The 22193-nt window shown below is 47.0% G+C and overlaps 1 protein-coding gene across 2 annotated transcripts in view; it reads right to left on the bottom strand.

Moving 5' to 3' along the window:
• The window catches only part of acer1 (alkaline ceramidase 1), a 42708-nt gene extending 26074 nt beyond the window's left edge, over window positions 1–16634 (bottom strand). The window contains exons 1-4 of one of the 2 annotated variants that reach the window (XM_072482581.1): window positions 16508–16634; window positions 16265–16410; window positions 6791–6905; window positions 3247–3385 (exon numbers count right to left, since the gene is read on the bottom strand). In XM_072482581.1, the coding sequence (XP_072338682.1) occupies window positions 3247–3385; window positions 6791–6905; window positions 16265–16357 (347 nt within the window). In that variant the 5' untranslated portion in view covers window positions 16358–16410; window positions 16508–16634. Of the gene's footprint in view, window positions 1–3246; window positions 3386–6790; window positions 6906–16264; window positions 16488–16507 lie in introns of those variants that run through there. The other variant, XM_072482580.1, reaches the window with a different exon arrangement.
• Between the last annotated feature and the right edge of the window lie 5559 nt (window positions 16635–22193).

Genomic DNA, 22193 nt, shown 5'->3' on the forward strand with positions numbered 1-22193 from the left:
TGTGCAGGTTAGGTGGATTGGCCATGTTAAATTCCCCCTTAGTGTCCAAAAGTTTGGGTTGGGTTGCTGGGTTGTGGGGATGGGTAGGGTGCTCTTTCCAAGGGTCGGTGCAGACTCGATGGGCCGAATGGCCTCCATCGGCACTACAGAGATTCTACAATTCTATGAACTACAGCATGACATGTGAATGTTTACAGGGCAGATGCCATTATGAGGGTTCAAATCAGGCATTGTCAAACTCGGGAGCGCGACCCGCAGGTGAGCCGTGGGCGGTGTCGGGAGGGTTGCGGAGCCGTCCGTCATGGCACTCCTGATCGCGCAAATCTGCACGCAACAGCTGCAGCAGCCGCCTGTTAATAACGCTGGCTGTAAGCGGCCTTCAAAATGGCCGCGAACATGTAAAAAAATGCATCCGCGCATGCGCAGTGCGGCTGCAATTTTTTTAAACGGCCGCAGCTTTCTGTTTTACAAGTTTGGGGCGGTTTATTCATTTTATTCATTTATTTTATTCATTTAATTTTTATTTTTTTCATTTATTTTATTTGTTTTTTTTTTTACAAGTTCAAGGGGGTTGTGTTTGATAAAATTTTACAGGACTTTGGATAGATGGAGACTCCATACTTTCCGCCACCGGAAGGCTTCACCTTTATGCAACAGGTTCCATTGGAGGAGCATGTACGAGGGCCAAAGGGACCCAAAACCATTTACTCCAGTTTTGTCAGCAGCAAACAAGGTAGAAGAAAATGGTGGGTTGCGCAGGTCGGCCGGCGAGGGTCGCGAAGGTCGGCCGGCGTGAGTCGCGAAGGCCGGCCGGGTTGGGTCCTGAAGGTTGGCCGGTTGGTAAAAATGGGTCCCCGGAAAAAAAGTTTGAAGAACACTGGTTCAAATAGTTACATTGTAAATCCTGATAAAAAAGGTTACTCAAAATCATGACGCAAGGTGTTGTACAAAGAGTTTGTACATACGCAAAGCATTTAATATTTATAAAGAACTGTCACTCCTGTAATCCGGTCTTATAGGAATGAATGCAGAAAATTTAGATTGTTAAAATGTAATCACGCAGTTGTATACTGGAGCACATGGTTTACAAATGTGGTATAAAATGAACTCTCCTGTTCATGTGTGAAACATACGAGGACGGCACATCCCTGCCCCTTTTTCCATCTATCAAAATTTCTGCTGCATTTGAGGATGGGTATATAATTAGGAATAATGGGACAAGTGTGTTCAAACAGCATGTTTCCTGTCACTGGTGTCTCAACAAGGCTGGATGTAAGAGAAATTTATGTCTCCTTAGTATTCAGACTTTTCTAGGGCCTCTGATGTATTTAAAAGACAAAAGGGTTGTTTGTGGCAATGCAAATAATTAACTGAAGCCAACCTAATGGAAAACCAGCAATCTGTAAAAAGTATCTCCCAATGTGTTCCCACTGGGGTCTATCTTTAGTGTGGTAATGTGCCACAGTAATTTCTCCATCCCCCCATAGCACAGCCTCAGACATTTCTCCAGCCTCAGTGGGAGTTCAGTGTTAAGTGTGCTGTGGCCTGGCCTCCTGATTTTTGAGATGCTGTATACGCCCCGATGAACAGGGCACACCCCAAGCCAAACACAAGAGAATCGGCCTTTAAGTTTGTTTTGCATTTAGCTCCGCATTCCTTTAGTTATGGAGGGCATTTCTTTTTGCATTGCAAGGCTTTTTACAATACAGCTCCTTTTTCTGTGTTGGTCTTGATCACAGCCGCAGTTTGACTCACAGTAAACAAATTGTTCAGGTTGGAGATTCTTTTGGAAGCCCCAGTAATGCAGTGTTAATAAAAACAGGAAAATTACATCATAATCAAATTTTAGCAGTTATCTATATTTTTGCCTTTACTCAATTTACGAACAGATAAAATCATATTTGGCCATCTCAGAGGAGGTATGGCTTTGTGATCTTTGCTCTCTATGGGAACATGTCATTGAACTTAGCTATCTCCTTCAGGCCAACCTACAGACTCCTACCACAAGGACAGCTCTTTTTGTGACTGTGGATATTACAACTGCATTGAGCTTGAAGGTACTGTTGATGTAATCTTGCTGAACTGCTGCAGTGCATCTCATAGGCAGATGATATATCGCACAGCCACAGTGCAACCGTGAAGAGGCGGATATTGAATCAATGGGGCAAATTACTTCCTGAGCACTATTGAAGTTGAACGCATCTAGGCAAATAGCGAGTATGTCATCACAGTCCTGATTTGAGTTTTGCTGATGGTGGTGATGGCTCAGAAGGTGAGCCTGTGTCTGCTCTTGTAGGAAGAATGCTGATCTTGCTGATCCAATAATCCTCTCATCAGTGTGATGCTTGCTCAGGATGCTGATGGTTGGGGTCTTGCATTGAGTATGTTCCCAAATAGGTGATGCTCGTAGGCAAGCTTTTCTGCAGTTGGTTAGCTACTCCAATAATTTATTCTTTCAAACCCCTTCCACAACCAGTCTGGAGAGGAGGTCTTGTGGTGCAGTGGGTGGTTTCACTGCCTCTGAGCCAGACGCTCTGGGTTTGAGTCCCACCCCAGGACCTGATAGCCAAGCATTCATAACCTTCACATCCTTCCAATGGCTGTCAGTAAGAGTGGAGAGACTCCTGGTCAGCCAGGCTTGCTGTGCAGTGGCACTCCTCAAACTATAAGCCCCTGGCGACAGACTAGTGACCTGTTCCAGGAATAACTAGTTGTGGAAACAGACAAAAGTTTGCCTTAGTGTACCACTAGGTGGGGGAAGAGAATTGGAATAGTCCAACCAGTCTGGACTATTAGCTCTTGCTGAGTCTCTGATATATTTTTACAACAAAGTTCCCCTGTCGGTTCCAACCATAAGACACAATGCCCTCTGAAGTCCTGACCTTCTACCCCAGTGACATCCCATCCATCTCCTGTATTGCTACATCATTGCTGGGCGCCATATGATATGTTTTATGCCACCCCATACCGTGGCTCAATTGCTATAATGTTCATGATTTGATTGCTAAATTCAGAGTAAAAATTAAACGGGTAATTTTCTGACTATGGCGGAAGCGACGCCAAATTAGAATGCATGTTGGAAGTTACGGAGTGTGTTGTACTCCATTATCTGGCCAAATGTTGGTCAGAATCGGCGGGCAGCATGCACTGTCATTTCTGATACTCTCTATCTCAAATGTTACTTTACTGGGTTTGTACATTAAAATATTGAATAGCAATTGAAATTAAATGTAAAACATCTATTACCTGCTTTTGATGAATGTTGGTAAGTGTCTTCTGGGAAACCACAGCATGTAACCAATTGCTAATACCCACAGGATAGATAATTCATCGAGCAACTGACCAAAATAACTCAGTGTCATGTGGTAGTATGCAGAGAAAAATCCTATTGTGAAGATAGATTAATTGAAAAATGTAACATTCAAATTAAATAAGCACTTTAACTTTTAGATGTTGCCCAAAATATAATTTTCAGACTATTTTTTGTAATGCATTTAGAGTACCCAATCAATTTTTTCCAATTAAGGAGCAATTTAGCATGGCCAATCCACCTATCCTGCACATCTTTGGGTTGCGGGAGCAAAACCCATGCAAACACGGCGACTTTTCAGACTATTTTTATACTTAGACTTTTGTGACTCAATGGGTAAATTCATCACATAGCAATGGGCAGTATGGCCTTACAAACTAGAAATGGTCCATGATCAGTCTTTGGTCTGGGCTACATTAGTTGTTCTCGGATGGGGTTGTGGTGTGGGCTTCTACAATTGACCTCGCTATTCTCTCGCCAGATATTGTATGCAGGTCGCCATTGTCCTGAACTTTGTTTGCCTAGAAATCCATGGATGCCACCTCCATCAGAATTACAGCAGTGGGACAGGCCCAAGGATTTTCTGCGCCACCAAGTCTGTCCTTTCACACTCTAACATTTTTGTTTCTGTTTTGCGGGAGGGCGAACCTTGGACATAATGGACAGGAACGCATGCAGACTAGATGTGACCCTCACAATGGTAGTCAACCCTCCAAATTTCACAGTCAGAAACATTAGAACGAATGGGAGAGGCGCAGCCGGGTCCTCCTGTGGGAGCTAGCACAATCCTTAGCTTTATATTTTTTACACACCGTGTCCTGCAAAACTCCATGATTTTCTCTATCCACATAACTGCAACATGGTGACATGCTGTGCTAGGTAAAGAGTCTGGGGAGAGGGCTGCACGGTGGCGCAGTGGTTTGCACTGCTTCCTCACAGCGCCGAGGTCCAAGGTTCGATCCCGGCTCTGGGTCACTGCCCTTGTGGAGTTTGCACATTCTCCCCGTGTCTGCGTGGGTCTCACCCCCACAACCCAAAAGATGTGCAGAGTAGGTGGATTGGCCACGCTAAATTGCCCCTTAATTGGGGAAAAAAATAATTGAATTTATTTTTATAAAAGTGTCTGGGGATAACTCTGCACAGTAACAGTACATTTGCATTGTCTTGGAGCTTTTGACAATGCACTATATCAGCAATCAATGGTTAAAGGAAGAAATTGTAAAATGGGTTAAAAGTTATCAATAACAGTGAAAATGTCGTACTTGGAGACCAGTGTTGGGGCCGTTACTGTTGCAATGTAGAAATGGCTCAGAAGAATTTGAAGATGATACAAAAAAACAGGTAGCACAGAAATAATGGTGAATCATAGAACTCGATTCAGAAGAATTTGGATCTTTTTAATGTATCTATGCCAGTAGATGGCAGATGTGGTTCAATGTGGATGAGTGTAAAGTAGTACGTTTAGGAACCAAGGACTCAAACATACACTCACGTTAAGTGGAACAATCTCACTGCATTAATCAAGAAAGCGATCTTCACTGTGGATAAATCCCAAAGCATACCAATGCTGGATCTTCCACTATTCAGACAGGGAGTGGGAGATTTGCAAGCTGTGGAAACTGCAGACATGCATTATTTTGCTTAAGAAAACTTGAGATACATTAGATAGAATTTTATCTGCCAATTCTTGTTGGGGGGGGAGGGGGGCGTGGGATGTGGTTTGGTTGTGGGCAGGGGGTTCATCATCATTAACGCCAAGTGCACATGCCACCCAGCTTTCCAAGGCATTCTTCTCCAATGAAGTAAGGTGGTTATGGCTGCATGTCAACCTCTCCGGGACCCTCCGCACCCGGTTCTGCTTCACCCTGGAGTTGCGGGGTCTCTTTTCTAGCAATGAGAGAGCAGAGAGAGTTATGAGAAGTAGCGGAATGTGGGTTGAGGACAGAATGAGAACATTTATGAAAGGTAACTGTGAGGGTGGGTACGAGAGACTAAAGGACAAGGGTGTGTGTGAGTCTTGGCAGTTCAAATTGAAATTACGAGGTGTCTGGAGAAAAAGGAATGTGTGGAACTGTAAGGTGGGTCAGTCAGTCGAATGCTGTGTTGAGTCATAGAGGTTTACAGCACAGAAAGGGGCCCTTCAGCCAATCACGTCTGCGCCGACCATCTAATCCCACTTTCCAGCCCTTAGCCTTGTCTGCTATGGCATTTCAGGTGCTTATCTAAATGCTTCTTAAATGCTGTGAGGGTTCCGGCCTCTACCACCCTTTCAGGCAGAGAGTTCTAGATTCCCACCACCCTCCGGGTGAAAAAGAATGTGAGGCCAGAGTGTGATGGAATCCACCTGATAATGGCCACTCAGATTTCCTGACCTTATGAGGTCACTTAACTCTTCCCAGCAATGTATCCAAGTTCTGGGTACCACAATCCGGCTGCCTCCATCGAGACACACCTCATTAGTTTGGGTGGCTGCCCTCTTCTTCCTGTCCACACGAAACAGCACATTCTTTCTGGCCCTCTCCACCTCCAGCATGACCTCTCGGGAAGCGTAGCAACATAGAAAATAGGAGTAGGCCATTTGGCCCCCCGAGGCTGTTCCACCATTCAATATAATCATGGCTAATCTTCTATCTCAACATCATATTCCCACTCTCTCCCCATACCCTTGACGCCTTTAGTGTCTAAAAATCATAAAGTGTCAGAAAATTAGAGGGGGAGGGGGGCGAGAGGTTGGAGGATGGGCAGTAGTGGGCAGCCTTCCCACTTCTTCCTTCCATTTATTTGTATCCACAAGCCCTCATAACCAAGGTTTCCTGCTCGCATTCCAACCTCCACCTGGGTCCCTTTATTTTCTTTTAAATTTTAGAGTGCCCAATTCATTTTTTCCAATTAAGGGGCAATTTAGCGTGGCCAATCCACCTACCCTGCATATCTTTGGGCTGTGGGGGTGAAACCCAAGCAGACATGGGGAGAATGTGCAAACTCCACACGGACAGTGACCCACAGACGGAATCGAACCTGGGACCTCGATGCCGTGAGGTAGCAGTGCTAACCACTGCACCACCGTGCTGCCCAACCTGGGTCCTTTAAATAGAGTTCCTTTATTGACAGGGCACAGGTTGTCATCATACCCTCACTCTGTGAGTAGTTGGAAAACCCAGAAAGGGAATGCTAGTCATGGTAAAGCCTGCTGACACAACAAACGAGCTGTTGACCCACTAAAAGCACTCTCTGCTGTGCATGGATCTGCTTAAATTAAATGACCCCTTTGCCATTTTAAAAAGACCTGAGATACGAAATATGGATGCTACCCTTCTTTCAGATGTCATTGGTGTATTTCCCTGGTTGTGCTGGAAATGGGTTAAGAACAGGCAGAAATAATTTAAATGATTAATATAACCCAGGCGTGTGCATCTAGATTTTCAGCAATTGACTGCACTCAGGCATACTGGCCAATAGTTATTATGCTGTGCAACTCACCTACTAACATGATCAGGACCCAGATGAGATACACAGCTCTGTTCCTCTTCTGGATATAAGGATGTAATAGATACATCATTATTGGAGAAGATATAAAGAAACTCACACTGCTGATCTGTAAATTAAAGTAATTAGTACATTATAACAAATGAATTTGACTGACCTCTACTTTAGCTAGTGACACAATGCATGAGATTTTACAGGGCTCCAGGGAACAAGCCAGGATGCAGGGTAAGTGAAAAATCAGGTGAACAGCGAGTGTTGGCATTCCCTGTCACATTCCTGCCACTGCTGTCATTGACTAGCGATAGGGAAAGTGGCGGTCAGCGTACCCTTATGCCAACTGAGGTTATTGAGTGGCCAATTAAGCACCTTTTTTAATTTTTAGAGTACCCAATTCATTTTTTCCAATGAAGGGGCAATTTAGCGTGGCCAATCCACCTACCCTGCACATGAAATGAAAATCGCTTATTGTCACAAGTAGGCTTCAAATGAAGTTACTGTGAAAAGCCCCTAGTCGCCACATTCCGGTGCCTGTTCAGGGAGGCTGGTACGGGAATTGAACCGTGCTGCTGGCCTGCCTTGGTCTGCTTTCAAAGCCAGCGACTTAGCCCTGTGCTAAACAGCCCCTCAACAACATCTTTGGGTTGTAGGGGCGAAACACACACAAATTCAGGGAGAATGTGCAAACTCCACACGGACAGTGATCCAGAGCCGGGACGAACCTGGGACCTCGACGCCGTGAGGCCGCAGTGCTAACCCCCTGCGCCACCGTGCTGCCCTCAGCTGCTGATATTTTACCCTGGGGGAGGTCTTGTAGTACAGTGATAAGGAACTGACCTCTGGGCCAGAAGCTCTGGGTTGAAGTCCCACTTCAGGACTTGATGGCCATGTAAGGTGCCTTCGCAACATGGCCAAACAGGTTGATTATCAGTTTGTAAATCCTTCCAATATACCTTATGGCCGACTGTGAGAGCGGGAAAGTTTTCTGGTCAGTCATATTGCAGGCAGCAATGGCAAATCAAGGCAGTACTTTGCCAAGTGTAATGCCGTACAAATTCAATGGAAGTTCATGGTCAACAATATCCTCTTAGGACTTTGTCGCTGAAGAAGGAGGAGAATGTTACCCTGGTTCCCTCCTTGTCGACTCAACTTTGGGGGGCCCATCTGATCAGACACTCTATGGCTCACGGACTCGTCCCCCCCCCGTCCGTCCGTGTCCCCCCCCCCCCCCCCCCCCGCCCCAGTAGCAAGAACTGCCCCTCGGAAAGATCCCCGGACCCCCACAATTAACCATACCCACCCCTCACGGGCGCCTGCCCGAATGGTCCCAATGAGCCAGACCCATATTTGTTCTGCTGACTGGCTGTAGTACCAGCAATGGCCACCATCCCTGGTGGTGCTGCTAGGACTCTCAAGCTGACTGGCACCTCCTGAGCAGGCTGGTGGTGGTGGGTTGGGGGGGGGGGGGGGGGGGGGGCAAGGGGGGGGAGAGACAGAAGCCCCTGACTGCAGGTAAACTTATGCTGGAGCTCGGAAAGCTGCTGAGGGGGATTCCTCCCCAACTTTTAGGCAAAAGGATGGGGCAACCACTGTCCCGTAAGACCCTGACCACTTTATCTGTGGTCACCAAAATTGCAAAAATCAGTACTAATTTTGAGGATCTTAATTGAAACTAAACCTCAGTGTTTCTACGGACTGTCCATTTCTCTGATGCATGCTAAAAAAACTATTTTTTTTAACACCTTGAATCATCTGAGGATGCCATTAAAAGTGACAAACCGTCTTTTTGAAAAAACACAACCAAAGCAATTTGATTATGAACATTTTGACTAAAAGCAACTAAAATCACAGAAACAAACAATATTTCTATGTGCTGACTGTGAGAATTGCAACTTCAATAGTGGGAATAAATATCGACGACAATCCATGTTTAGTGAAGTGGTGGAAAAGGGGGAGTTGCTGGCTATGTTAGCGCAGACGTCGAAGGGGAAGGATCCACTGGAGTGTGGTCCTTTGGCCCTTCTCGCTGTTAAATACGGACGTGAAAGTCCTGGCAAAGGTATTAGTGAGATGTTTGGAGCAGTGTGTGCCGGATAGTGTCCATGGACATGTAGAAGGCCTTTGACCGGGTAGAGTGGAGGTACCTGTTTGAGATTCTGGGGAGGTTTGGGTTTGGGCCAATGTTTGTGGCGTGGGTTCAGTTGTTGGCTCTGTCCCCCGTGGCAAGTGTGTGAGCGAATGAGACGAACGCAAATATTTTGGGTTGTATAGGGAGACGAGGCAGGGGTGTCCGCTGTCGCCGCTGTTGTTTGCGTTGGCAATTGAGCCGTTAGCGATGGCATTTCGGGCCTCGGTTGAGTGGCAGGGGATTGTGAGGGGGGGGGGGGAGGAGTACTGGGTGCCACTGTACGCCGATGACCTGTTGTTGTTCGTGTTGGAATTGCTGGAAACCATGGGTACTATCATGGGTTTCCTGGAGAGGTTTGAGAGTTTTTCGGGTTAGAAATTGAATGTAGAGAAGAATGAGGTGTTTCTGATGAATTCTGCGGGGCGGGCGTAAGAACCTGGGGGCTCTCCCATTTAAGGTGGTAAGGGAGCGGTTTCGGATCCAGGTAACACATGAGTGAGCCACAATACATAGGTGGAACCTGACAGGGTTGGTGGAGGAGATCAAAGGGGACTTTAAAAGGTGGGATATACTGCACCTGACATTGGCGGGCAGGGTGCAGGTGGTGAAGGTGAATGTGCTGCCAAGATTCCTGTTTGTGTTTCAGTCCCTCCTGAATTTTCTCCCCAAGGCTTTTTTTGGAAGGTGTATGCGCTAATCTTGGAATTTGTGTGGGCAGAGAAGGAGCCACGGGTGAACAGGGCTTTGTTACAAAAGCAGAGGCAGGAAGGGGGTTGGTACTACCGAACCTGTTGCATTATTATTGAGCAGCAAACGTGCAGAAGGTGAGACGATGGTGGCAGGGGACAGATTGGGTCAGGTTTTTGGAGGAGTCTTGTAAGAGTACAAGCCTGAGGGCTCTGGTGAAGGCCCCGTTGCCGCTCACTCGGAGGAAGTATAAAGGGACTCCGGTGGTGGTGTCGTCAATAAAAATCTAGAACTAGCTGAGGAGGCACTTTAACCTGGATCACATGTCGGTATTGACGCCATTATGTGGAAGCCACAGGCTCACGGGGGACGGGAGGGGGAGGTGGTGTGGATATAGGCAGTGGAGGGAAGTGGGGCTGCAGCGGGTTAGGGACATATTTTCGGAGGAAACATTTGCTGGGCAAGAGGAGCTGTGGGAGAGGTTTGAGTTACCAAGGAGGAGTGAGTTTAGGTACTGACAGGATCGGGACTTTGCTGATAAGGAGTTGCCTTTGTTTCTTCAGGTACTAGAGTGTATAAGCTTCTGGAGAAAATGCTGCTCCCGGATGAGGTGTAGGATGGCAGGATTGGGGATATATATGGGTGGTTGGGAGAGGAGCACAAGGCATTCGTGAAAAGGATCAGGCGGAATTGGGAGGAGGAGTTAGGGAGGGAGATAGGATGGAGACTTTGGTGCGAGGTAATGCAGCGAGTGAACTCAACCTCCTCCTGAGCGAGAAAGAGTTTGATACAATTTAAGGTGGTGCAAAGGGTCCACATTACTCGGGCTCGAATAAGTGGGTTTTTTCCAGGGGGTAGCAGACGGATGTGAGAAGTGTGGGAGGGGGCCAGCAAATCATGTTCATATGTTCTGGGGGTGTGAGGAGTTGGTGAATTTTTGGGAGGCGGTGTTTGGGGACTTATCGAGGATTGTAGGGGCTGAGGTGAAGCCGGACCCTATGGTGATGATCTTTGGGATGTTGGAGGTGCTGGAGCTGCTGGAGGGAAGGAGGCCGATATCGTGGCCTTCGCCTCTCTGATTGCCCGGGCATGGATACCTTCGAATTGGAGGTCGGCTACAACACTGGGGATCGTGGCTCGGCTGGGGGGATCTGTACGAATTTCTCAGGTTGGAGAAAATCAAATTTGCCGTAAAGGGGTCAAAGGAGGTACAGTGGAAGCCGTTCATGGCTATGTTTGAGGAGCTGTGGTTGGGGGGGAAGGGGGGATTAAAAGGGAAAAATTGTACAAACTGTATACTTTGATTGGATGTTAAACTTGTGTTATTTTATTGAATGTGTTTGGAATAAAATATCTTTTAAAAAAATATAGAAGCCAATCACAGTGCAATTGCATCTTTCAGATTTCTGGAAGACCAACTGTACCCAATTATTTTTGTTTTCCAATTAAGGGGCAATTTAGTGTGGCCAATCCACCCAACCTGCACATCTTTGGGTTGTGGGGGTGAAACCCATGCAGTCATGGGGAGAATGTGCAAACTCCACACAGACAGTGACCCGGGGCCGGGATCAAACCCGGGTCCTAAGCGCCGTGAGACAATTCATGCGATGAAACCTCCAGGAATACATTTAGTCACCGTTGGCAACCCTTTAGATAAACCTGTGTTTGTTTGCTACACGTAACTCTCCAGTAACTCCCGTATTGAGAATTTAGGTGACTGCAACCAAAATAGATGGAAGCAAATAAAATACTGCTTTAAGCATTAGCTTCTAGAAATTGCCAAATCATCACACATTTTATATGAGGTAGACTGAGCACACTGTGCACTTGAGGGATAATTAATTCCTGGGTGCAATCAGTTACATCTAATTTTCATCATGATTACTATTTAAATACCACTATTGCATAACTTTAGGGAGTAGCAGATAATTGTTTGAAGGACAGGGAGTTAGGTGGATATTTGAGGTAAATTCATTGACACATATATTGCTCCACCATTGGGGAGGTGGTGTCAGAGTGATATTGTCACTAGACTGGTAATCCAGAGACCCAGGACAATATTTTGGGGACCCAAGTTTGAATCCACCAAAAACTTGAGTTCAATAAAATCTCGAATTAAAAGTCTAATGATGACCATGAAATCATTGTTGATTGTTCCATGGAATTCCTAAAGTACAGAAGGAATCCATTCGGCCCATCAAGTCTGCACCGACCCTTTAAAAGAGCACTCTAATTAGGCTCACTCCCCTGCCCTAGCTCCATAACCCCATGCATTGATCATGGCCAATCCACCTAACCTGCATACATTTGGACTGTGGGAGGAAACTGGAGCACCCGGAGGAAACCCACGCAAACACTGGGAGAACATGCAGACTCCACACAGTCACCCAAGGCTGAAATCGAACCTGGGTCCCTGGCACTGTGAGGCAGCAGTGCTAACCACTGTGCCACCATGTTGCCCTTATTGTAAAAACCCATTTGGTTCGCGAATGCCCTTTAAGAAAAGGAAATCTGCCATCCTCACCTTGTCTGGCCGAGGTGACTCCAGACCCACAGCAATGTGGTTACTCTGAAATCGTCCAGCAAGCTATTCAGTTCAGGGGCAATTAGAGATGGGCAATAAATGCTGGCCCAGCCAGTGACACCTACATCCCATTAACTAATAAAGAAAAACCTCTCTCTCCTTTTTAAGCTGTTCCTTTACCAAACTTTTGGTGATTTGTCTTATGACTCAATATCAATTATTTTGTCTAAATTCCCTCCGATGAAGCATCTTGGTATGTTCTGCTACATTAATGAATATTAATATTACCGCATAAATATTACCATATGGATGAAAACTTGTTATTGATCAATGCTTTGCACTTGATTTGGCAATCTCTACCAGAATATGAATCAAAAAGCACAGCAAAAGGCTAGCACGGTGGCGCAGTGATTAGCAATGCTGCTTCACAGCGCCAAGATCCCAGATTCGATCTCGGCTCTGGGTCACTGTCTGTGTGGAGTTTGCACATTCTCCCCAGGTTTGCTGGTTTTCGCCCCCACAACCCAAAGATGTGCACGGTTGGTGGATTGGCCATATCTTTTTATTCAAACAGTAATATGCTAAATTGCCCCTTAATTGGAAAAAAATTAATTGGGTACACTAAATTTATTTTTAGAAACGCACGGCAAAAAACAAAAGAATTTTGTTTGTGATCTCAGTAAAGTCCAGAAAGTTTGAAACAAATAGACTGGGTGAGAATAACCTATTCGGGACAGACTCCATTAATTTTATCATGGCAGAAAAGTAATCCCTAAATGCCCAGATTATAAGTGGAAGAGTCACTGGTGCTGAAATTAGACATCAAGGTTTAGACCTGAAATTCTAAAGGTGCTGAGAACAAAGAGAAATTAAATGAAAATCGCTTATTGTCACAAGTAGGCTTCAAATGAAGTTACTGTGAAAAGCCCATAGTCACCACATTCCAGCGCCTGTTCAGGGAGAACAAAGAACAAAGAAAAGTACAGCACAGGAACAGGCCCTTCGGCCCTCCAAGCCCGTGCCGACCATGCTGCCCAACTAAACTAAAATCTTCTACATTTCCTGGGTCCGTATCCCTCTATTCCCACCCTATTCATGTATTTGTCAAGATGCCCCTTAAATGTCACTATCGTCCCTGCTTCCACCACCTCCTCCGGCAGTGTGTTCAGGCACCCACTACCCTCTGTGTAAAAATCTTGCCTCGTACATCTACTCTAAACCTTGCCCCTCGCACCTTAAACCTATGCCCCCTAGTAATTGACCCCTCTACCCTGGGGAAAAGCCTCTGACTATCCACTCTGTCTCGGGGAGGCTGGTACGGGAATTGAACCGTGCTGCTGGCCTGCCTGGGTCTGCTTTAAAAGCCAGCGATTTAGCCCTGTGCTAAACCAGCCCCTAAACCAGAACAAAGAACATTACAGCACAGGAACAGACCCTTCGGCCCACCAGGCCTGCACCGATCTAGATTCCTTAGTTAGACCTACTACTTATTGCGCCAATGATCTGTATCCCTCCATTCCCCGCCTGTTCGTGAGTCTATCAAGATACATCTTAAATATTGCTAATGTGCCTGCCTCCACCACCACCACTGGCGACGTGTTCCAGGCACCCACCACCTTCTGGTGAAAACCTTAACCGCACATCGCCCCAAAACCTTCCCCCTCTCACCTTGAACCTGTGCCCCTTGTAATTGAGTATTCACACCGGGAAAAAGCTTATGACTATTCATAGAATCATAGAAGTTTACAGCATGGAAACAGGCCCTTCGGCCCAACCAGTCCATGCCGCCCAGTTTTTACCATTAAGCTAGTCCCAGTTGCCCGCACTTGGCCCATAACCCTCTATACCCATCTTACCCATGTAACTATCTAAATGCTTTTTGAAAGACACAATTGTACCCACCTCTACTACTACCTCTGGCAGCCCCTTGCCTATACCTCTCATGATTCTGTAGACCTCAATTAGGTCTCCCCTCAGCTTCCGTCTTTCCAATGAAAACGATCCAAGCTTATTCAACCTCTCCTCATAGCTAACACCGTCCAGCCCAGGCAACACCTTGGTAAACCTCCTTTGCACTTGCTCCAAATCAAGCACGTCCTTCTGGCCAGAACTGCATGCAATATTCCAAATGTGGCCTAACTAAAGTTTTAATCAACTGTAATATGACCTGCCAACTCTTGTACTCAGGCAAGCATGCCGTAAGCCTTCTTGACCACTTTATCCACCTGCATTGCCAGTTTCATGGAATTATGGACCTGAATGCCCAGATCCCTCTGTATGTCTATGCTCTTAAGGGTTCTGCTATTAACTATATAATTCACACCTGAATTTGATCTTCCAAAATGCATCACCTCGCATTTGTCCGGATTGAACTCCACCAGCCATTTCCCTGCCCAACTCTCCAATCTATCTATATTCTGCTGTATTCTCTGACAGTCCCCTTCACTATCTGCAACTCAGTTGCTAGTATGATGTTTTGTACCAGTCAGAAAATCTTGATGGATTATCGCCAATGATGTTCATGGCTAGTTTTTCCAGCCTCTGAAACTCTTCTAAGCAGATTGCCTCTTTTTTAAAAAAAATATTTTTATTAAAGTTTTTTACCAACACAATTTTTTCCCCTTACAAACAATAACCCCCCGCCCCGTAACAAAATATCACGAAATCGCACTGAGCAAGATATATACATGGCAAAATGGTATATTTACATAGCTTTATACACTAGCTCTCTCCCGCGGACGTGCCAGTTTCCCCCGCCCTTCATGTTATCTCCTGCTCATCCATCCCCCCAAGCAATCCCCCATCCCCCCCCCCCCCCCCCCCCCCCCGCACCCCCCCCCCCCCCCCCCCCCCCCAGGGTTGCTGCTGACCGACCTTCCTCTAACGCTCCGCGAGATAGTCTAAGAACGGTTGCCACCGCCTGTAGAACCCCTGCGCAGACCCTCTCAAGGCAAACTTAATCCTCTCCAGCTTTATGAACCCAGCCATGTTGTTTATCCAGGCCTCCACGCTAGGGGGGCTTCGCCTCCTTCCACATTAGCAAGATCCTTCGCCGGGCTACTAGGGACGCAAAGGCCAGAATGCCGGCCTCTTTCGCCTCCTGCACTCCCAGCTCGTCCACTACTCCAAATATTGCTAGCCCCCAGCTTGGCTTGACAGATTGCCTCTTATATGGACGAGCTTATAATCGTTATATATAGCAGGACCATTTTCTGAAGTAATTCTACGTACTGCATTTAAATTCCGCCTGACTCTGTTAAAGCTCTTTCATTTGCATTTCAAGGAGACAAAACCAATGCAAGCAAATCGAAAAGGTGACAAGCAAATATACCTGCTGCCAGACTGAAGTCCTACCCTCAGAACGGGTAGTGAATTTGTTTCTCTACCATTCATCAGTAGAGAGCTCTCCCAGCCTTTTAGTACATTACCCAAACAATATTAAGAAATAATTTAGGAAGCTGGTAGCACTTTGGAAAAAACCGGCACACACACAATGGGGCCAATGAACTACAGCTATGCTCTGTGATTCTAAATAATTTAAATAGTGGTGGTGTGTCCGTGTGCTTTAGACTTGGAAACATTTTAAAACTTTGTTCCTTTTGATCTGATAGCTTTCCTGGTGACAATAAAAGCACCCCCAGCAGATGAATGGGCGAGAAAGACCAGCCCACCACTATTTGGAGACCACCATCTCAGGAAACTTTCTGAGGACTCAGATATGGATTAGAGACCTGGCCTTGGTTTCAACAGTGGGATCAATGGTAGATTAACAATATGAATGAGGAATAAAATAACAGAATGAAGGCATCCAAGCTGCCAAGCTGCTATGAGCTGTATATTCTCCATGGGGAGATAAAGTGATTCATTTTTCTTGCTAACCTCGGTATAGAGATCCTGGTAGGCCACATATGGCAAATAATGAATTTAAACTCACACTAAATCTGAGATTTAGATGTAATATAAACATTGCTTCAGACAACTTGTTTCAACTCTTGTCTGTGATACAGTTTAAAATGCTGTTGCCTGCCCTAATCTTAGTCTGTGATAATGTTTTAAAATGCGACAACTTATTTTGTACTTCAAAGTGTCCCACATCATCGTGAAAATGCACGAGTCAACAGTCAGCACTCACCGTGTTGTAGAACTCAGCAATCTTCTCTGAAAACTGAAAATTGTCTTCACACCAGTCGATTTGAGAGCTTTGGTATGCGAACACATTGGCCATGCTGGGTCTTTACTGAGAGATTTGTGTGCTCATAAATGAAACATAAAACTCGTCTGCAACAACAGAAAAAAAACTAAACAAATTAAAAAGCTGTATGGCTGGTACAAAGAGTGAGGGAGACGCAAATGATATGAATTATTTAAGATCAACCTGCAGCTATCCAGAGTAATCAGAACTATTGTCATGTGATGTCAGCCACAATCCGTCCAGGGAATTTCAGCTCAAACCCATAAACAAAAAAATCCCAGTAAACAGACGCAGATATGGTGAAATAGTTAGAGACCAGGTTGGACTACATGCCGGAAGGTGTCTTGCATTCCATAATAATGGTATTAACTCTCTTACCCGCCCCTTAACCCTTACCGGGCTTTGTGAATGTCAACACCATTCCTAAAATAACGAAGGATGAGTGCCCTCAAACTAATTAAAAGTGCCAATTTTCCATAATATTCAGAATCCTATTTTGCCAAATTACGTTTCGGTACAAGCCTTCAAAAAAGGTTAAACCTCCACTTGTTAGCTTAAAAAGGCTGTGTCCTTTGGAATTTTGGCCTCGTCAAACCTGCTTTTTTGTTCTGCAGGCGCTGTTTCATTGTTGAGAAGCCATGTATGCTGGTATCAAAGCAGCTGTCAGAGGTGTGAGATGATTGTGCTTTAATAAACATTTTTTTAAAAATTCATTCACGGGATGTGGGCGTCACTGGCAAAGCCCAGTATTTATTGTCCAACGCAAACTGCTCTTGAGATTGTGGCAGTGAGTCACCTTCTTATAGCTGAATGGTTTGCTCAGGTGTATAAAGGAGTGGGAGTGTTGGATAGTACGACTATCATAGAATTGTTACAGCACTGAAAGAGGCCATTTAGCCCAGCGTGCTCATGCTGTCTCTCCCTAGGAGCTACTCAGCGAGGCGCATGGTCCTACCTTTTCCCAGTAACCCCTGTAAACATTTTCCCTTGCGATAGTTATTCAGTTCCATTTTGAAAGTCACAATTGAATCTGCCTCCAGCACGCTCTCAGGTAGTGAGGGGGTGAGAAATCTCTGCTGTTTGCCAGAATTTTGACTTTTCGATAATGAAATTCTGCCCTTTTAATTCTTTTTTGGATCCTAAAGACTCGCTACGTCAAAATATTTCCTTCGTGTCACCTTTGTTTATTTTGATAAACACCTTAAATCTGTCTGCCTTGATTGGGGTAGTGCAGTCGCATCTACACCAACCCTTTGAAAGACCACCCTCTCTCGGCCCAATCCCCCACCTTATCCCTGTAACCCCATCCAACCCTTGGACACTTAGGGGCAATTTAGCATAGCCAATCCACCTAGACTACACATCTTTGGACTGTGGGAGGAAACCAGAGCCCGGTGTGCCACTGTGCCGACCTTGTTTCTTATATATTTCAATGACTTAGACTTAAACGTGGGAGGCATGATTGAGAATTTTGCAGATGATACAAAAACTTGGCCGTGTGCTTGACAGTGAAGAGAATAGCTGTGGACTCCAAAACAATATCAACGGTTTGGCTGAGTGAGCAGAGAAGTGGCAACTGGAATTCAATCCGGAAAAGTGTGAGGTAATTTCATCTGAGGAGGACAAACAAAGAAAGGGAATACTCAATAAATGGGAAGATATTGAGAGGGATTGAGGAAGTGAGAGACATTGGAATGCATGTCCACAGGTCCTCGAAGATGGCCGGACAGGTGGACAAGGTGGTCAAGAAAGCATATGGAATGTTTTCCTTTACAGGGTGAGGTATTTAATACAAATACAGAGATGTAATGATGGAACTGTGTTCAATACAAGTTAGGCCACAGCTAGAATTCTTTCTACAGTTCTGGTCACCGCATTTCAGGAAGTACATAATTGCTCTGGAGAGAGTGCAGAGGAGATTTACAAGAATGTTGCCTGGGCTTGAAAATTGCAGCTATGAGACGAGATTGGATAGGCAAGTGTTGTTTTCCTTCAAACAGAGGAGGTTAAGGGCTGACCTAATTGAGGTGTAGAGAGCAAAGACTTGTTTCCCCCTAACTGAGGGATCATGTACCAGGGGGCATAGATTTAATGTGAGCAGTAGAAGGATTACAGGGGAAATTAGGAAAAACATTTTCACTCTGAGGGTGGTAGGAGTCTGGAATTCGCTGCCTAAGTTGGTGGTTGAAGCTGAAACGCCCAATGCATTTAAAACGTAGCCGGATTGGCATCTGAAGTATTGCAACCTGCAAGGCTACAGACCAGGCAATGGAAAGTGGGATTAAAATGAGTAGTTAGTTTATTTTTTCTCTTTTTTGATTGGCATAGACATGGTGGCCTGAATGGCCTCTTTCTGCACCGTAACTTTTCTGTGGTTCTCTGATCGCCTGTGTTCAACGGGAACAGCGTCTCCCTAACAGCTTTTTCCAGATCCCTCATTATTCTGAATGAATCTTCTCTAAACAGGGCAGCCCCAACTTCTACAATCTACCCTCGTAATTAAAGCTTTTCTTTTTTTTAAATACATTTAGAGTACCCAAATAGTTTATGTTCCCAATTAAGGGGCAATTTAGCGTGGCCAATCCACCTACCCTGCACATCTTTGGGTTGTGAGGGTGAGACCCACGCAGACACGGGGAGAATGTGCAAACTCCACACAGATAGTGACTGTGGCCGAGGTCGTACCTGGGTCCTCGGCGCCGTGAGGCAGCAGTGCTAACCAATGTGTCACCGTGTTGCCCTGGTAATTAAAGCTTTTCATCCCTGGAATAATTCTCGTTAATCTCTCCAATGCCCTTACATCCTCCTCAAGTGTGGTGCCCAGAACAGGGCACAATACTCCAGTTGAGGCAAAACTGGGACTGGATTCTCCAGTCTCCGATGGCGAAATCGCGTTCGGAGAATCCAAGTTTCTGACCAAATCGGAGGCGGTGCTGCTTTTGCGATGCTCCGCCCCCTCCAAAGTGGCGTACTCTCGAAGTACGCCATGCCGGACTTCCGGTTGCGGTGATGCCGAGCTAGCCGCACGTTTCGGCGGCTCCAGCTCCGACGGACTTCGGGCTCTTTTAAGAGCCCCAACGGGGAATTTTTCGACTACGCGACCTGGTGTGGGGTGTGTGGGAAGGGAGTCCCCCCCCCGAAAGAAGGAAGAAAAAACCGGCGGCGGCGGCTGCAGCCTGAGGGAGAGAGGGGGCCTGAGCAGGATGAAATCGTGAGACGGTGCGAGGAGCTGCTGAAGAGGGAGGTGCTGACCCCGATGCTACAGGCAATTGAGGGGCTCAAGGAGACATTAAAGACCCAGGAGACTGAGCTCCGCGTGGTGGAGCAGAAGGTGTCAGATATTGAGGACGAGGTCCTGGGCCTGGCGGTTAATACTCAGACGCACGAGGCACTTCATAAAAAGTGTGCTGAAAGGATCGAGGCCCTTGAAAACAGAGCGCGAAGGAAGAACCTTAGGATACTAGGTCTCCCTGAGGGTGTGGACTGTGGAGCGTACGCAAGTAAGATGCTGAGCTCACTGATGGGTGCTGAGGCCCCTGCGGGCCCCATGGAGGTGGAGTGGGCAAATCGGATCCCGGCGAGAAGACCAAAAGCGGGAGGACCACCGAGGGCGATAATCGTGCGATTTTACCGCCTTAAGGACAGAGAAGAGGTCCTGAGATGGGCTAAAAAGGTGCGGAGTAGCAGATGGGAGAATGCTGTGGTACGGATATACCAGGATTGGAGTGCGGAGGTGGCGAGAAGGAGGGCGAGCTTCAACCGAGCCAAAGAGGTGTTGCATAAAAGGAAGGTGAAGTTTGGGATGCTGCAGCCGGCAAGACTATGGGTCACATATCAGGAGAGACACTACTATTTTGAGATGGCGGAGGAAGCATGGTCCTTCATCAAAGAAGAGAAATTGGACCGGAACTGAGGGACTGATGCTGCAGGGAATTGTTATTGTTATTGTTTTTGTTAATGTTATGGTGGAAGTTAATTGAGAAGTAAACAGGGAAGGGGGGAGACATTGGGGAAATGTGGGCGCCGGTGAGGGGGAAAGACGGGACATAGTCGGAGAATGGGGAAGGGGAGGGGGAGGGGAAAGGGAGCTGCGCCATAAGAGGCGGGTCAGGTAAAGGGATGTTCCCGCGCCAGAAAGAATAAGGCGGGAAGACAGGCGCAAGGCGGATGGGAGTTCCCCCACACGGGGGGGGGGTCGAGGAGTGAGCAGGAGTAGCCGGGGTCAGTTGAAGTCAGCTGACTTACGGAAGTGATATGGGGGGAGCAATCAAGCTAGATAGGGATCTAGCGGGGGGGGGGGGGGGGGGGGGGGGGGGCGCCGGGTTGCTGCTGCGGAAATCCAAAAGGAAATGGCTAAAGAGTGGGTGGGCGAGGATGGTGTGCGACGCTGGGGGAGCGAGCGGGAGCGCGGAGGCGGGATATGGGACTGGCCTAGAGAAGGTAATGGCTAGTCGACACGGGAGGGGGGCAGGTAGCCCCCTAGTGAGGCTGATCACGTGGAACGTGAGAGGCCTGAACGGACCGATAAAAAGGGCCCGAGCGCTCGCGCATTTGAAAGGACTAAGGGCAGACGTGGTTATGCTCCAAGAGACGCACCTAAAGGTGGCGGACCAAGTTAGGCTAAGGAAAGGATGGGTGGGACAGGTGTTCCACTCAGGACTGGACACAAAGAACAGAGGGGTGGCCATTTTGGTGGGGAAACGGGTAGCATTTGAAGCAAAGAGCATCGTAGCAGATAGCGGAGGTAGATATGTAATGGTGAGTGGTAGGCTGGAGGGAATGGAGATCGTGTTGGTTAATGTGTATGCCCCAAATTGGGACGATGCGGGATTCATGAGACGGATGCTGGGGCATATACCGGACCTGGAGGCAGGAAACTTGATTTTAGGAGGGGACTTTAATACGGTGCTGGACCCGGGGCTAGATAGATCCAGTTCAAGGACCGGAAGAAGGCCGGCAGCGGCCAAGGTACTTAAGGGGTTTATGGACCAAATGAGGGGAGTGGATCCATGGCGATTTCTTAGACCTAGGGCTAGGGAGTATTCCTTCTTCTCCCATGTCCATAAAGTGTACTCCCGGATAGATTTTTTTGTTTTGGGAAGGTCGTTGATCTCTAGGGTGGAAGAAGCTGAGTACTCAGCCATAGCGGTTTCGGATCATGCCCCACATTGGGTGGACCTGGAAGTAGGAGAGGACAGGGAGCAGAGAACACTCTGGCGATTAGATGTGGGACTGATGGCGGATGAGGGAGTGTGTGCAAGAGTGCGGGGGTGTATTGAGAGATACCTGGAGGTCAATGACAACGGCGAGGTCCCTGTGGGAGTGGTCTGGGAAGCACTAAAAGCGGTGGTCAGAGGAGAGCTGATCTCTATTGGGGCCCACAAAAGGAAAACAGAGGCCAAGGAAAGGGAAAGATTACTGGGGGAGATTTTAAGGGTGGACAGGGAATTTGCAGAGACCCCGGAGGAGGAGTTGTACAGGGAGAGGAGACGACTCCAGACGGAGTTTGACCTTCTGACCACCAGAAAGGCGGAGGTACTCTGGAGGAAGGCACAGGGGAGGAGGTATGAATATGGGGAAAAGGCTAGTCGCCTGTTGGCGCACCAACTGCGAAAGAGGGCAGCAGCGAGGGAGATAGGAGGAATTAGGGACGAAAGGGGAGACACGGTGCGAAGGGCAGGAAAGATAAATGAGGTGTTTAAGACCTTCTATGAGGAACTTTATAGGTCTCAACCCCCAGAGGGAGAGGAGGGGATGCGGCAGTTCCTGGACCAATTGAGGTTCCCGAAAGTGGAGGAGCAGGAGGTGGCAGGCCTGGGGGCGCCGATTGAGGTGGACGAGGTTATTAAGGGACTGGGAAGCATGCAAG

The sequence above is a fragment of the Scyliorhinus torazame genome, chromosome 18 (genome assembly GCF_047496885.1).
Source record: "Scyliorhinus torazame isolate Kashiwa2021f chromosome 18, sScyTor2.1, whole genome shotgun sequence".
NCBI lineage: Eukaryota > Metazoa > Chordata > Chondrichthyes > Carcharhiniformes > Scyliorhinidae > Scyliorhinus > Scyliorhinus torazame.